The following is a 17306-nucleotide window of genomic DNA, read 5'->3' as shown; positions in this document are numbered from 1 at the left end:
TACACTGTCTGTAACCACTGAACTATCAGTTCCTTAAATATATAGATATATATATCTGTTGCTTACCAAAAAAAAAAAAACATTCTGGAGCTGAACTGGATTTGTTTGGATGCCACACAGGAATATGGAAATCCATTGGTCCAATCTTCTGGAAGCAGATTGAGGACCAGCTATTAGCCTAACATTGATTACGTTGAGAGCAGATTGTAGACCGCCTTAAATTACTTTTTTAGACTTGATTAATTATAAGTCACTTCCTGATTGCTACCCTTTTTATGCCACGCACTCATATTTCAACACTCAATATAAAAAAGCTCTAATGCACTGGGCTTACTACCTATTTCATATCCTCTATCATCTTCTTCGTCCCTTATAGAGCTGCTTTTCTTTGATTAATTTACTCTGTGTTTACATACTCGCTACTACACTGGCGTAAGTGGTTAAATATTGATTACCAGTCAGTTGTGATTTTCATTGCTGACTGTATGGCTATATGTTAATTTAGTTTGGAATTCACATTAAAATCCAGCGTTCTTACTTTGAAATGGTTATTTATGCAGAAACTCATATTTGAGAGGGCACCTCCAAATATCCGTAAAATAGTTCTTGCTACAAATATGGCAGAGGCTAGCATTACAATCAATGATGTTGTTTTTGTAGTTGATTTTGGAAAAGCAAAAGAGACGACATATGATGCTCTGAACAACACACCATGTTTGCTACCTTCATGGATATCACAAGCTTTTGCTCGACAAGTGAGATCATTTCATATTTAGACTTTACTTCCAATTGACCAATTCTAGGCTAGTACTAGTCTAATGCATGTCTTTTCGATAGAGGCATTGTTGGAATCAGCTTCCTCTTCTTTATATAGGTCACTTAAATGAATTAGGTCAGACATAGTTCCTCCTCGTCTTTATATGGGCAAGATGCCCGCGCTTCTTTTTCTACCGCGTCAGGTCAGGTTCAGGTATTCAGGTTATATGCGAGCCATGATGGCGAGTTATGGAGGTTTAATGAGGTGCGGTCATCAAATCAGCAATAATGACGTACGTTACGAGCTGTTGTGGAACTGGGTGGCGTGAGTGTTGGAGAGGTCGCTTTTGGATGAGGTCGTCACCCGGTCCGAGTCACTTTGAAGCCCGAGTCACTTTGAAGCGAGCTCGTGGAACAAGTACCTGAGGTCGGCTGATGATGACGTCACTTTGGAAGCGAGTTGCATAGATTGCCTGCCTGAGTTGAGTCACTATGAAGCGAGTTCGTAGAGCGAGTACCTGAAGTCGGTTGGTAGTTCTGTTTGTGCTGGACATGTGTGTGGTATTCATTGGATGTGAATACTACTCCCTCACAATAATAAATAACGAATCTTTTATGCCCACAATAATAAATAACGAATCTTTTTGCAGGGCATAAAAGCAGCATGATAAGTGTGAGGGAATAATATTCACATCCAATGAATATCAAACACGTGTCCAGCATAAACATCTTCACCAACCGACATACGATCCTAGTCTTCATAGCTCGCTTCACAGCGACTCAACTATTGCTTAGAAGTTCTCCTGTACTCATTGTGTTATTATAGAAAAACCAACTTTAGAAAATATATATTAAAACGTGGAAGAGAGCTTGAGCTGGTTTTATGGTACTGAAGAGTGATTGTTGGACATAAACAATGGTTAAATGTATAATGCTAGTCCTGAATCAAAACCCGAGATCGCATGATAATATTTATCAACTTTGCTCTCAACAGTAAGAAATTTCAAAAGATTCATAACTTTCCAATAATTAAACCACTTAACTGACTTTAATTCCAGCAAATAAAAACACAATCTATCACACCTTTAGTTTGGATTCCTATTTTGTTGCGAAGAGGAGAAGCAACAAAATGGTGGTAATAGCAAGGAAGAAGTTTGGCGGGAAGCGAAGATGTGTGATTGCGTGATGTGGTCTTATTTTTTTTTTGTCAGAAGAGTAATTTTTGGGATTTGGACAACTATGTTTGGGAAACATGAAAAGAAGACGGTCTTAATCCACACGGTATACATATCAATCCCAAAGATAATCCAACCAGATTGGGTGGTCTTAATCCACACGGTATACATATCAATCCCAAAGATAATCCAACGAGATTGGGTGCACCCACACAAGTTTTTTGCAATGCTCTTATTGGAATCCGATATTTGTATGCACCTTAAATTGTTCTTGCATTCGCTTTCTTTTGGATAATACTGGTTATTTTATTGTTGTTTTGCTATTATTGCTATCATTTCTTAAACTCCATAAATGAGATTGGACAATACTGTAATATTTTGTATGTCAAATAATTTGTGCTTTCCCTGCTCCTTTCGATATAACACATGCTTATAATATTTGTGGTCTCCACAACAAACTTCTATTTGTTGTAATTTTTTTCTTGCTTGGCTATTTAATATTGAGTTTGGCAACCTAAAGTCTATTGAGTTCTACTTCAAACAGAAGTGAAAAAGATAATAGTTAGTTTGGTGGCATGCCAACTTAAAAGTTGAAAATTTAGAAAGTTATTTTGGCAAACAATTAGGTTACTTGTTCAAGCCTTGGTCATAGTCAAATGATCTCAATGGAACAATAGCGACAGAGTGACTTGAACAAATAAGACACCGATTCCTTCTCTAAGCCATTTAACCAATTAACCTCACCAACTTGATGTTCTAAGAATTGTTTACCTTATTTTATTGGAAATAAATTATACCGAACATGACTATTATTGTCATTGACTTCAACTGCATCTTCTGTAATAACTTTCAACTCTTCCAATGAATATGGATGCTCTGGGTCTTTTATATCGCGAATATGGTTTAAGATTTAGTTAAGGACTTGAAAATAAGCATAAAACATTTATTAACATTAAATTGAATTATTAAAAAATAAAATAGGATATCAAAAACTTCTAGCTGATCAATGGCTTCTGGAGAGTACTCGTCTTCTGTTTTGGGATTTTGGGATTTTGGGCAAGTGGCCGTAATAAATTCGATGATGATTTCAAACTATGGCGTGGAATGTTCCAGGCCAAGAGAAAAATCCAATAATTTCTCCATCGGGAAAAAGGAAACGATTCGCTAGGAAGAGGTTTTTCCAAGACAGAGATTAAACAAATAAGCTAGCAGGTTTTGGATAACCTTTGGTTTTTTTTTTGGATAACTAAATCTTTGTCTGAGGCAGTTTAAATGAGCAAAACTTTAATAAGCTTGAACCCCGCGACTGGTGTAAGAGAAGCAGAAGCCCGTAAAAACCAAGTGAGAGCTGTTCTGTCTCTTTTCAAGAAATTAAAATGAAACCCGCATCTCTACCATTAGATCTTGGTCAAACAGATCTGGACCGTTCTTTATTATAGTTTTGTCTTTTAGTGAAAAAAAAAAACCCTATCTTATTAGATAGATGACATGGTAAAGAAGTGAAGATGAATCACTGTTCTCCATTGTTCAAATGGGAAAAGAGAGATGGATTCCGCTTTCAATGAATTTCCAGTTGCAGAGAATGATTTCTTTGATTTCTTCTTGGAACAAGTGTGTGTGTGTTTGGGGGTTGTTTCTTCCAATAGATAAATTAGAAGAGAAGAATAGGAAGTCTTTTCCAAGTAGGAATCTGGGATGAAGATAAGAATAGAAAGATATCAAGATTTGTGTGAGAAGAGGTTACTAAACAAGAAACTCTTGGTTAGTGGGAGAGAAGAAAAGAACCTGTTTTTCATTTTATCCTTCTCAAAGTCTTTTTTTAGGAAGCAAATAGCAATTATTTTTCACTTCCATTTTTCTGCTTTTATCTAGCACAAAAGCAATGATACCCATACATGCTTTTTTTTAATGGGTCCTATTACTGCCGGATCCCAATTTGTATTGGGCGGACTCCCACAAAAAAAAACAATTATTATAAGTATGTCATTGGTTTTAAAAAACTAAAAAAAAAAACAATTATTACAAATATGCCATTGATTCCAAAAAAATTGAATTCGAACCCCCAAATTTAAACGACGCGGCTAGGTCGTTTGGACTAAGTCCCAAACAAACGACTTGGCCACACCGTTTGGGATTTAGTCCAAACGATCCGGCCACACCGGTCAAAAGCCCAAAAAACAGAACTTTGAATTTTTTTCGAAGTTCACATTCCAAACGATATGGCCACATCGTTTTGAACTAAGTCCAAATGGTGTGACCATATCGTTGGAGACTTAGTCCAAACGGTGTGGCCATATCGTTTGGGATTTTTCTAAGTCAAATCGTGTCGCCATTTTTTAATAAAGTCCAAATCCCACGACATGGCCACATCGTTTTGGACTCGGTCCGCACGGTGTGTGGCCATATGGTTTTAGATTTGAACTTTGAAAAAATTCAAAGTTCGTTTTTGGGCTCTTAACCGGTGTGGTCGTCGCGTTTGGACTAAGTCCCCAACGGTGGCCAAGTCGTTTTGATTCTTTAAATCCAAACGACGACCAAAATGTCGTTTAAGTTTGGGGTTTCAAATTCAATTTTTTGGGAATGACATATTTGTAATAATTGTTTTTTTTTTGGATTTTTTGAAACCAATGACACACTTGTAATAATCATTTTTTTTTGGGAGTCCGCCCAACACAAATTGGAGTCCGGCAGTAACAAATACCTTTTTAATATATGATTTCAATTAGGAAAAAAATTACCTTTTTCAGTGCTGCCAAACTCCCCTTAGTAATGCTTGATAGTGACCAAATTGGTATACCGTAATATATTAACTTTTGACGGTCTCTTTCTGGTTAATTTTTAACATTTGTACAGTTTCCAGTGTATTCTTGTTTATTGATTAGTTTCCATGCAATTATGTTGATCCTTATGTAAGGGGCTGGATACACAGGAAGCGTCTTGTTGTTTTAATTGTGGATCCTACAGTCATTCATTAAAGGACTGTCGAAAGCCTCGTGATAATGCTGCTGTTGACAACGCTCGTAAAGAGCACCAATCCAAACGTAACCAGACTGTTGGTTCTCGTATCACACCTCGGTATTATCAAAGTTCTCATGGTGGAAAGTATGATGAGATAAGGCCGGGTGTCCTCAGTTCTGAAACAAGGCAACTCTTGGGTCTTGGGGTAATTAATTCGCTTATGCTCTCATTTAAGTTTATGGTGTTCTTTAAGACTACAACTATATACCTCAATCAGATTGTTTGATGCAGTTGCGGTGTTATCGTCTGCACATTGGCATGCAGGGCCACAGAGTCATTTCAAATAATGTTAAATATAATATGATAATTTATCACAGTTCGGATTACTATTAGATGCCCTCTGATGTCATAATGTCTATCATGTCCTTGTTTCGCATCTGCCTGTCGTAAGATCCTTAATTGTGAAATGACTCATCATTTGAGAAGTTTTACTTGATTGCCTATATTTTGCTATATAGATTGGACATGCTGCCATGTCTGTTGTCTTGTTATATAAAAATTGATGGTGATTGTAGCGGATAAGATTGTGTATTTTTTGTCTTTGTGCTATACAACTTCCATTTCCTTAAAACAAAACCAATATGTCAGATACTCAGCCTCCCAGTCTTAGACTCTTCCGCTGTTATTCTAGCTTTACCCTATGGCATTGATGTCTTCTAGACCTGAGCTCTTTAGTTTGCAACTTCCCATTGTTCAGTACAATAAACTCAATTGTTTGTGGATCCAGCCATGTAATAAGTTTTCCTTATTTTGTAATTCTTCAGGAGCTTGACCCACCTCCATGGCTACGCAGAATGCATGAAATTGGATATCCACCAGGCTTATCTTGGTAAGTGCATCTATCTCTGTAATTAGCTACTGTTCTCTCTTACTATATGTGTCACAGCCCGAATTTTTAAACAATTAAAAAATGAATATTTGAAATATAAATATCTCAAACATCACGGCGTTCAATTGTCTAAAACCAGAAGCATGACGGGGATCTGACACATATCAAAACCTAAAACCCACATCACAACAGGGATCAACTTAACAACAAAAATCTCCAAATTCCTCAACTATCACTTTATTAAAAACTTTCTTCCATCCCAATACAAACATAAACAAACTTTAAGAATAACAATTTCCAACATCAGATTCTCATGTCATATAAAAAGAAAACTACGTTATTACATAGTTCCAAAAGATCGGACATAATAAACTAAACTCCCAGATTGCTCCAGTGAGGATCCAAATCACATGCCGCTGATTCCATCATCCTTCCCACCTATGTGTTCCCAAGAACACACCCACGTTAAAAACAAAGCAAATATGGATTGACAAATTGAATTTGGCTTGGTATGAGTAGACTAACCACATATAAACATTATCATACTTTGATTATTCAAACAATCACTTTATATTATCCCATAACTTAATCATTCACGGCTTGGAAGGCAGTAGTTCCGTCATTTTAACCTAATAATTTCTTCCCAAGCAAAACTTCCATTTTATTAACTTCCATCTTATTAACTCATTCTAATAACTCCTTTTAATATCTAAATAATTGAATTACACTTACCGATATCCGGCTGGTATAAGGGTAGGACCGGCCCCTCAAGACAAAATATTATTAAGTCCTACCCTCCCCAAAAAAGAAAGTTAGAACTTGTATATATAACATATGTAGATATTCTATATGTATTCAAGGTAAACCCAAGCACACTCGTATAAACAAATCCATTTCTCTTATCAATTAATCAATTACTTTTCTTATACACCCACCCTTTTGAGTACCTACTCCACGATTTGCACTCCACACATTTGCCAAATCACACATTCTGTGTGCCTCTCCCACCTAATACCACAATATCATAGCCATCTCCGGGCTTTCATACCCATATTTCATGACCTCTTTTGGAGGCAAAAACTTCGAGTCATTCATGGCACATTCAATGAATACTTTAGGTCATTCCCGCCATATTCAAGGAATACCTATCATATCACTAACAGGCCATTCATGGCACATTCAATGAATGCCCCGGGTCATTCCCCCACATTCAAGGAATACCCAATCCTACATTCCCCAATACACTCAAGGAATTGACTAACCCGCAAGGCGAATACCTTAGTTCCTCTTTAGAGGCGGTCCAAAACTATCACGGTCATTCATGACACATTCAATAAATACCCTTATATAACACTAACGGGCCATTTATGGCACATTCAATAAATGCCCACCTAACATATGACTTCATGGGTCATAAACTCAATTCCAAAACTTGAAGTGGAGAGTTCTAAAAGGTCGCGGTAAAATTTTGTTTACGCATTATTGAACTTTATTTTATGTATCATTTCAGAGAACGAATGAGTATCTTGATTCCCGTATTTTTTTGATTTACGCGTTATTAATTTCAGGGATGTCTTAGTGTCCTGGCGTTGCATATTATAAAATCTTGCAAAATCACATAGTAGTTAATACACATACACATCGTATATATAGAGGTCTTAGCCTAAAGTCAAGTATGCTAATAGTCCTAGACCTATCTTAATAACCCAAATCATAATCCGAGTTAAAAAGTCAAATTGGGTCAACTGGTCAAAGTCAACCCTGGTCAACAGTCAACTCTGGTCAAAGTCAACCCCGTCAAAGTCAAAGTCAACCATCATGGTCGGTTCAAACTCAAATCGTTTCCATATTCAACGAGGTTCGGGGTCATAGCCATGGTTCATGACTAAGGTCAAAGGTGCATGGCTCATGGGCTCATGGTTAAGGCCATGGTTCAGACCCAACTGGCCAAGCCCAAACCTTAGAATCCGAAAGTTTAAATGTTGAAAGTCCCAAATCATCTATATTAAGTCCAATGGACTGGCCCCAAGCAATATTAGAAACTGGCCCAAAAACTTATACTGAACTGGCCCAAAACATAATTGGATTCGGCCCGAAAATTAAACTGAAACCGGCCCAATCAAAACAAATGAAACTGGCCCAACAAAACAAATATTAGAACTGGCCCAACAATTTAGAACCTAATCGGGCCCAATCAAAACAAATCAAACCGGCCCAACCAAACAAAATAGCCGGCCCAAAACAAAACCAACCAAGGCCCAAGGCCCAACTAAGATGAACAGTGTCATCTTCTCCAACAGCCACCACCAAAACCGGCCACCACCAATTCCGATCGACCACCCATTTTGACCCCACGGTTTCGATCCCCATACCAACCCATACAACTTTAATGAAAACGAAAACAACAAATATTAGTAAATCCAAAACTCTTCTCAACCTAGATCTACAATTTTCGGCCACCATTAATGGTGCTTCAAGCTCCACTCGACAGCCCCCACCCAATCCAACATCAAACATGCATCCACAACCCACCAAATTAAACAAAAACAATTCAAACTATTTTAAAACGCAAAAAAACCCAAATCCCAAGAAACCCAAATCGCGTGAACGCCCATTGACGCCTCTTTGGGAGCTTCCAACAAATATGCTAACCACCAACCATCAACTTACCAACATCACAACATAAAAGAAAGTTCAAACTTCGCCCATAAGATTTCGTTCAACTGTTTCACGGCGATTTTTAGCCATTAACGGTTTAAGCTTTTCTCAAGCTTTAACGAATTTCACCCACTTCACGGCTAATCCACTACGACTAATCATCCGACAAATCAAAAGTTCAAAGCAACAACAACTACTGCCCGCTTTTAAGTTCAAACAATGAACAGGGGGCGCCGTGCTCACGCCCGCCATTAACGGCCTCCGAGCTTTGGCATTCCAACAAAGACATATCCGCAAGAATACGGTTTGGCGATTCTATATCAAATCCGAAGTTTCTCTAGAGTTTTAACAACTCGGCGACCGCGGCGATAGAATAAAAACAAGACAATGAAGCGTGATAAAACATTAGGCGGTATACACCCGATATCGTAAACTATAAATCCGGTGAAATAGCAAAATAGCTACTCACCTTAACTAACTTACTTCGACCAATTTTCCTAGCCGAATCGTCGTGCGTTGCTCCACCTCTCCAAAAACCCGAAATCTTTCTCGCCTCCATTTTTATATTTTATTATCTTCCAAACCCTATTCTCTAGAACAATGTGTTTATATACTTGGGTCCGAAACCCAAGCCCAACACCGACTCGGGCCCAAAACCAAGCCCACGTATCCCGAGTCCAATCCGACGAATTTTTAAAATAAACAATTAAATTAATTAATTAAATAGAAAAATACGTAATAAATAAAACACGGGTGTTATAATATACACACCTTAAAAGGATCTCGTCCCGAGATTCAAGGTAGAGTGTAGATTAACCAAACAACAGTACGTCAAACAATTAAAATGAGACATACGTGTATACTTTAAAAGGAATACACATATACAATATCATATAGATAGACATACTAATATGCAAATCACATACTTTGAAAATGTCTATATACGTATTGAACCCAAGAAATACGTGTATACGCTAGCATACACAACTCAAAAGAAATAAACATAATTAGTTTCTTCAATTACCAACACTTAATTAAAATCATTCTTTTACAGTTTAACAGATTCATATTTTCTGAGTTAAAATCATACTAAGAAGGCAATGTAGTTCCTCTCACACCGGTGGCGTTAGTTCCACTCTTAGTATTTACACATATATCGACATTTCTCTCGATTGTCTCACAAAACACCACATGTTGAAAATAAAATATAAAAAGCGTATAGACCGATTCATATTATCAACGGCCTACACTATGTCCACCATCACATAGGATCAAACACCTACAATGTGAGGCATGCACACTGGCTCACACACCAACGATATGCAAGTATACACTGGTTCACACACCAACAATGCATACTAACTCTCTACCATCACATTGGATCAAACACCAACGATGTGTGGTATGCACACTGGATCACACACCAACGATGTACATGTATACACTGGATCAAACTCCAACGATGCATACCGAGAGATGTTATGTATATTGGATCACACACCAACGATATACATAACTTGGACAATATCAAATATTTCAAATCCTACCTTTATCAAAAGGGTTTCTTTATTCCTTGGATAATTCCAATTTACTCAAATATGAAATTTTAAAATAACCATTTCTTCTTTAGTCAATACTTACTTAAAAATAGAAAACTCCGTTAGGAAAACAACACTATAACATGCAAAAATTCGATTATAAATTTCATAAGAATTAACCATTAAAACAAGCATTTTATTTTCCTAATCATATCCCAACATTCCACTATAAAAGTACACACAAAACAACAAGCCAAACCAAATACCACAAACAAACACTCCTACTACTCATTCACCACAATCCGAGGATCACCTAGACCTTCACTATCTAGGCTAACCTAAGCTCCGATACCAAAAATGTCACAGCCCGAATTTCTAAACAATTAAAAAAAATGAATATTTGAAATATAAATATCTCAAACATCACTTGGTTCAATTGTCTAAAAACCTAGGCTATGACGGGGGGATACAACACATGTCAAAACCTAAAACCACATCACAACAGGATCAACTTAACAACAAAAATCTCCAAATTCCTCAACTATCACTTTATTAAAAACTTTCTTCCATCCCAATACAAACATAAACAAACTTTAAGAATAACAATTTCCAACATCGTATTCTCATGTCATATAAAAAGAAAACTACGTTATTACATAGTTCCAAAAGATCAGACCTAATAAACTAAACTCCCAGAGTGCTCCAGGCGAGGATCCAAATTACATGCCGCGATTCCACTGCCTTCCACCTATGTTCCCAAGAACACACCCACGTTGCCAAAACAAAGCAAACATGGGTCAGCAAATTGAATTTGCTGGTATGAGTAGACTAACCACATATAAACATTATCATACTTTGATTATTCAAACAATCACTTTATATTATCCCATAACTTAATCATTCCAAATTGGAAGGCAATTAGTTCCGTCATTTTAACCGGCATAATTTCTTCCCAAAGCAAAACTTCCATTTTATTAACTTCCATCTTATTAACTCATTCTAATAACTCCTTTTAATATCTAAATAATTGAATTACACTTACCGATATCCGGCTAACGTATAAGGGGTAGGACCGCGTCCCTCAAGACAAAATATTATTAAGTCCTACCCTCCCAAAAGAAAAGTTAGAACTTGTATATATAACATATGTAGATATTCTATATGTATTCAAGGTAAACCCAAGCACACTCGTATAAACAAATCCATTTCTTTTATCAATTAATCAATTACTTTTCTTATACACCCACCCTTTAGTACCTACTCCACGATTTGCACTCCACACATTTGCCAAATCACACATTCCTGTGTGCCTCTCTCCCACCTAATACCACAATATCATAGCCATCTCTGGGCTTTCATACCCATATTTCACAGCCTCTTTGGGCACAAAAACTCAGGTCATTCATGGCACATTCAATGAATACCTTAGGTCATTTTCGCCACATTCAAGGAATACCTATCATATCACTAACAGGCCATTCATGGCACATTCATGAAATGCCAGGTCATTCCCCGCCACATTCAAGGAATACCCAATCCTACATTCCCGTACACTCAAGGAATTCAACTAACCCGCAAGGCGAATACCTTAGTTCCTCTTTAGGGCAGTTCAAACTATCTGGTCATTCATGGCACATTCAATGAATACCTGGGTCATTCATGGCACATTCAATGAATACCCTTATATAACACTAACGGGCCATTTATGGCACATTCAATAAAGAGTTAACTAGTATTACCCCCCCACTAGATGAGCCAATTAGGATTTTCCCCCCACTAGATGAGAAATTAGGGTCTCCCCCCTAAATACACACAAAAAAAAAGTTAAAGTGGGTTGACCGAAATTTTTGTATGTGTATTTAGGGGGGAGACCCTAATTTCCCATCTAGTGGGGGGGAAATCCTAATTGGCTCATCTAGTGGGGGGGTAATACTAGTTCACCCTTCAATAAATGCCCACCTAACATATGACTTCATCAGTCATAAACTCAATTCCAAAACTTGAGGCGTGGAGAGTTCTAAAAGGGTGCGGTAAATTTTGTTTACGCATTATTGAACTTTATTTTATGTATCATTTCAGAGAACGAATGAGTATCTTGATTCCTGTATTTTTTTGATTTACGCGTTATTAATTTCAGGGATGTCTTAGTGTCATAACGTTGCATATTATAAAATACTGCAAAATCACAAAGTAGTTAACACACATACACACGTATATATAGAGGTCTTAGCCTAAAGTCAAGTATGCTAATAGTCCTAGACCTATCTTAATAACCCAAATCATAATCCGAGTTAAAAAGTCAAATTGGGTCAACTGGTCAAAGTCAATCCTGGTCAACAGTCAACTCTGGTCAAAGTCAAAGTCAACCATCATGGTCGAAGTCAAACTGTCGTTTCCATATTCAACAGGTTCGGGGTCATAGCCATGGTTCATGACTAAAGTCAAAGGTGCATGGCTCATGGGCTCATGGTTAAGGCCATGGTTCAGACCCAACTGGCCAAGTCCAAACCTTAGAATCCGAAAGTTTAAATGTTGAAAGACCCAAATCATCTATATTAAGTCCAATGGACTGGCCCCAAGCAATATTAGAAACTGGCCCAAAACTTATCTTCTTGAACCGCCCAAAACATAATTGATTCGGCCGAAAATTAAACCTAAACCGCCCAATCAAAACAAATGAAACTGGCCCAACAAAACAAATATTAGAACTGGCCCAACAATTTAGAACCTAATCGGGCCCAATCAAAACAAATCAAACCGGCCCAACCAAACAAAATAGCCGGCCCAAAACAAAACCAACCAAGGCCCAAGGCCCAACTAAGATGAACAGTGTCATCTTCTCCAACAGCCACCACCAAAACCGGCCACCACCAATTCCGATCGACCACCCATTTTGACCCCACGGTTTCGATCCCCATACCAACCCATACAACTTTAATGAAAACGAAAACAACAAATATTAGTAAATCCAAAACTCTTCTCAACCTAGATCTACAATTTTCAGCCACCATTAATGGTGCTTCAAGCTCCACTCGACAGCCCCCACCCAATCCAACATCAAACATGCATCCACAGCCCACCAAATTAAACAAAAACAATTCAAACTATTTTAAAACGCCAAAAACCCAAATCCCAAGAAACCCAAATCGCGATAGCGCCATTGGCGCCTCTTGGGAGCTTCCAAATGACTCTATGCTAACCACCAACCATCAACTTACCAACATCACAACATAAAAGAAAGTTCAAACTTCGCCCATAAGATTTCGTTCAACTGTTACGGTGATTTAGCCGCCATTAACAGTTTTAAGCTTTTCTCCAAGCTTTAATTGCCCACCCATTACGGCTAATCCACTACGACTAATCATCCGACAAATCAAAAGTTCAAAGCAACAACAACTACAAAGTTTTTAAGTTCAAACAATGAACAGGGGCGCCGTGCTCACGCCGCCATTAACGGCCTCCGAAGCTTTGGCAGGTTCAAAGACAAGATATCCGCGATAATCTGGTTTGACGGTTCTATATCAAATCCGAGTTTCTCTAGAGTTTTAACAACTTCGGCGACCGCGGCGTAGAATAAAAACAAGACAATGAGCAGTATAAAAACATTAGACAGTATACACCGATATACGTAAACTATAAATCCGGTGAAATAGCAAAATAGCTACTCACCTTAACTAACAGCTCGACGAATTTTCCTAGCCCGAATCGTCGTGCTCCACCTCTCCAGCAAACCAGCTTCTTTCTCTGCCTCCTTTTTTATATTTTATTATCTTCCAAACCCTATTCTCTGAAACAATGTGTTTTATATATTTGGGTCCCAAACCCAAGCCTCTAACAACCGACTTCGGCCCAAAACCAAGCCCACGTATCCCAAAGTCCAATCAAATTAATTTTTAAAATAAACAATTAAATTAATTAATTAAATAGAAAAATACGTATAAATAAAACAGAGGGTGTTATAATATGGTAATTCATTACAGCTTTCTGCTTCCTGGAAAGCACTCCTAAGGGCATCTCCAATGGGGGGTGTAAAATTACACCTCCACCTAGGCTCCACATAGGTGCCATTAGGATTTTACACCTCTAATTGTATAGTATTGTATAGCTCATAAATATCCATTACTCTATACTCTCCAATGGAAGAGTGTAAAAAAAAGATTTTAAACTTCGGACGTCACTCCAAGCCGACGTCCCCTCTTTAATTTAAACCGGGGCGTCACTTGGAGTGACGTTCGAAGTTAAAAATAAAGCTTCAAACGTGTGTTGAAGTGGCGTCCGAAGTTTTTTAAGTTAAACGAGACGTTATTTTAAGTGACGTCCGGGCTTTTTATTAACTAATAGCGAGAGGGGGAATTCCTCACCCTCTCTATTAGCTAATACACTATTACTTACGGTTTAGCATCCCCATTGGAGAGAGTTTTTTGATATTTGGGGTGTAAAATTTCCACTATATACGGTTTACACTCCCCATTGGAGATGCCCTAATAACTCTAATTTGTATCTGTTAGATCCAGAATATGAGGACCAGCCTTCTGGGATCACAATTTATGCTGAGGAAACTTTGGACAGAGAAGATGGAGAAATCCTAGGTGCGAGCAACAATCCTGAGCCAAAGAAGAAGATGAGCGTTGAATTCCCAGGAATAAATGCACCAATTCCAGAGAACGCGAATGAAATACGTTGGGCATCTTCACCAGGCACTTTCAGTTTCGATGCATCTAGAAACTGAATACATCTCTTTCCCAACCGTTCATCAGATACAGGGAACTACAGTGATCCTAGACGTTCTCGAGAGTATAGAGATGATGGCCCTCCAGGCTGCAACCTTGGATTTGATACACCAAGGTACGGTGGTTATAGTCCAACTTATGCAAGTGATTCATACAGTCCGAGTCTCCGAGAGGTTATCCAATACCAGGGAGCACAGACAGAGGGAGGTGGAACCCTCTGGTCCATAACTGTCAAATCTTTGCATCAAATTTTACTGGGAACTACGTTGTAGTGTAACCTTTTCTATAAACATTACATCTGTTAAGAATTTGATTGGTGCCATTGGTTTTTTTATGTTAAGGAACAATGTAAAATTCTTATCAGTTGCCAAATGTTATGATGCTAGGTGCCATATCTGACATAGTTTTATGCTGTTAGCTGATCTTTTGTGGTTTATTTGTAAACACCTCAGACGTAAAACGTTATTGTTATTGCTCAATAAGTAGTACTTTGGATGGTGAAAAAGGATGCAACCCACGTCACCACTTTCAGCCAGTGGAACCTCTGTATTTTGAAGAGCAGGCCGAATGTATGGAAACTTATTTGCAAGACATATGTAGAGGAGTAACTTATAGAGTGTGGAAAGGCCTCAATTTTTGGAAGACTTAAACATAAATGACTATTATCGCTACTCTTATTGGTTCTCAGAAGTTCAGAACTGTTACTATAGCAACGTAATATTCATCCTAAGTCCAAAATAAAGCAGGTTACAATTTTAAGCGGAAGTTCCTGAAGATTTTCAAAATAATGAAAAGATATATGTGACTGGACTGCTTGTATGTTGACAACACGCACACATTTGTGCTGCTTAACAAAGAGGCGCAACTAGATTAATAGCAGGACTTGAATCCTCATGAGTCACATGACGTTTCTGAATCATGCTGTCAAAATTATTCGAAGTGTTGTAACTTGTAAGTTTCAGCTTCAGCCTTCCGGTCTAGGGAAGTAGGAAACTGATACTAGGTTGCTAGTTGATCTCTGAAACAATAAATATTTTATTCTTTACTGGGTCGGCAGTTACAACGCAACTTAAAAATTCAAACTCGGTTGACTCTAAGCACATACCTATCCAACCACCACTGAGCAAAGTTGTACACATTAGCCACAACTATCAAAACCAGTATCAGAGTTACAATGCTAATATACTAAAGAGGAAACAAACTAGTTGTTTTTTTTTTTCTGTTGTGTGTATATTAAAGTATTGATGAGGAATATAAAGGTGAGGGTGTTGGTGGCCTTTCTGTCAATGGTAGGTGTGACTTCACCTGCTTTTAACTGTGTCCAATAAACAGGGGAGGCACTCGGTTAACAACCTCAAGCATCTAAGCCCCACTGTTATGAGACTTGGGATGAACATTGTGCAGATCCTGAGAATTCTGGGGAACGTATTTGGTGAATCTCAAGTTCCAGCTGACTTTACGAAATGGGTGAAAACTGAAGAGTTTGGTAAAAGTGATAACCCTTTTGCTCTACTGTTCAGATACACCACACTTTGCATATCGCAATGGGGTCATCCCGTTTACGATTACCACCTACACTGAAGAAGCGGATCCGATTCCAGTCCTCACTGAAGAAGCGAATCCGATTCCAGTCCTCGCATCTTCTATGTAGATCTGGATGACATTGGAGGACGTGAAGCAAAGTTAGTGTAGGAAGCTCTAGCAGCAACTCTGGCAACTTTCTCAAATTCTTGCCAAAGTTAAGTCACACATTCCTCTTTCTCAACATGTCAAGCATGGAAGAGCCTGAGGTTGCAAAGAACAGATCCGACTTCGAAGTTCAAGAAGGGGCATATACTCACCGTTCAGGTGCTGCAAATTTCCTACTCGACGAGTGACTACCTTAGACTTAAATCTTTGGTTTCATCTGAATGAGGTACAGAGACACTAGCCAGAGGTTCTCGAGCAAAGAGTTATGAACTGCAGTTTTCATGGAGATGCTCTTCCTTGAGATATCTGTCAGTTCTACCTATTTCACAAGGGAAAAATGATCAAACCCAGTTAGTTAGGGCTTCACATTCTGGTTCTAAGAAGAAAATGTATGAGATGAACTGACCTGAACAAACTCCAATTTGAAAAAAAAAAAGTTCTTTTAAAATCAGACCCCACTTTAAACTGGCTTTGGCATTTACATATAACACGATATGGCTCAATAAATTCCCCCACATTAAGGACAGTAACAAACGTTATAAATCATCTATTTGAAATTCAATCTAGAAGATGACATCAGCCATTTACCATTCACCCTATGTACTCAGACATTTCCTAATCACCACGTTCTGACAGCGCCTCAACAATTAGCATCATAGCTCGCAGACTCCATAGTTCTAAGGAAGTTAGGGAGGGAAGGTGAGAACAAATGTTTTTCACGGTTTAACATAATTGTAAGGGTACATCTTTTAACTTGAAAGATTAACAAAAACAAATATTTATATAATGGAGATAAAATTTCCGAAATAAAGAAGGCTGGACACACAATTCAAGTTGTTTGTGTCTATTTCCAGAAAAAGAGAGACGTCACAAACAAGTTCTCCTATCCAAGGAGAAAAATACACAGAATGAA

At 38.0% G+C, this 17306-nt stretch overlaps 1 protein-coding gene across 1 annotated transcript; it reads left to right on the top strand.

Annotated features, from left to right (window-relative positions):
• Positions 1–537: 537 nt before the first annotated feature.
• On the top strand, positions 538–15121 carry LOC147479917 (uncharacterized). Its single transcript, XM_086578521.1, has 5 exons — positions 538–755; positions 4846–5094; positions 5714–5778; positions 7347–7366; positions 14483–15121. Exons 1-5 carry the CDS (start codon positions 555–557, stop codon positions 14701–14703), a joined length of 756 nt encoding a protein of 251 aa, XP_086434647.1. The 5' UTR covers positions 538–554; the 3' UTR covers positions 14704–15121.
• The last annotated feature ends 2185 nt before the right edge of the window (positions 15122–17306 follow it).

The sequence above is a fragment of the Coptis chinensis genome, chromosome 8 (genome assembly GCF_015680905.1).
Source record: "Coptis chinensis isolate HL-2020 chromosome 8, ASM1568090v1, whole genome shotgun sequence".
Taxonomy (NCBI): domain Eukaryota; kingdom Viridiplantae; phylum Streptophyta; class Magnoliopsida; order Ranunculales; family Ranunculaceae; genus Coptis; species Coptis chinensis.
This window is presented reverse-complemented; position numbering and strand designations above follow the sequence as displayed.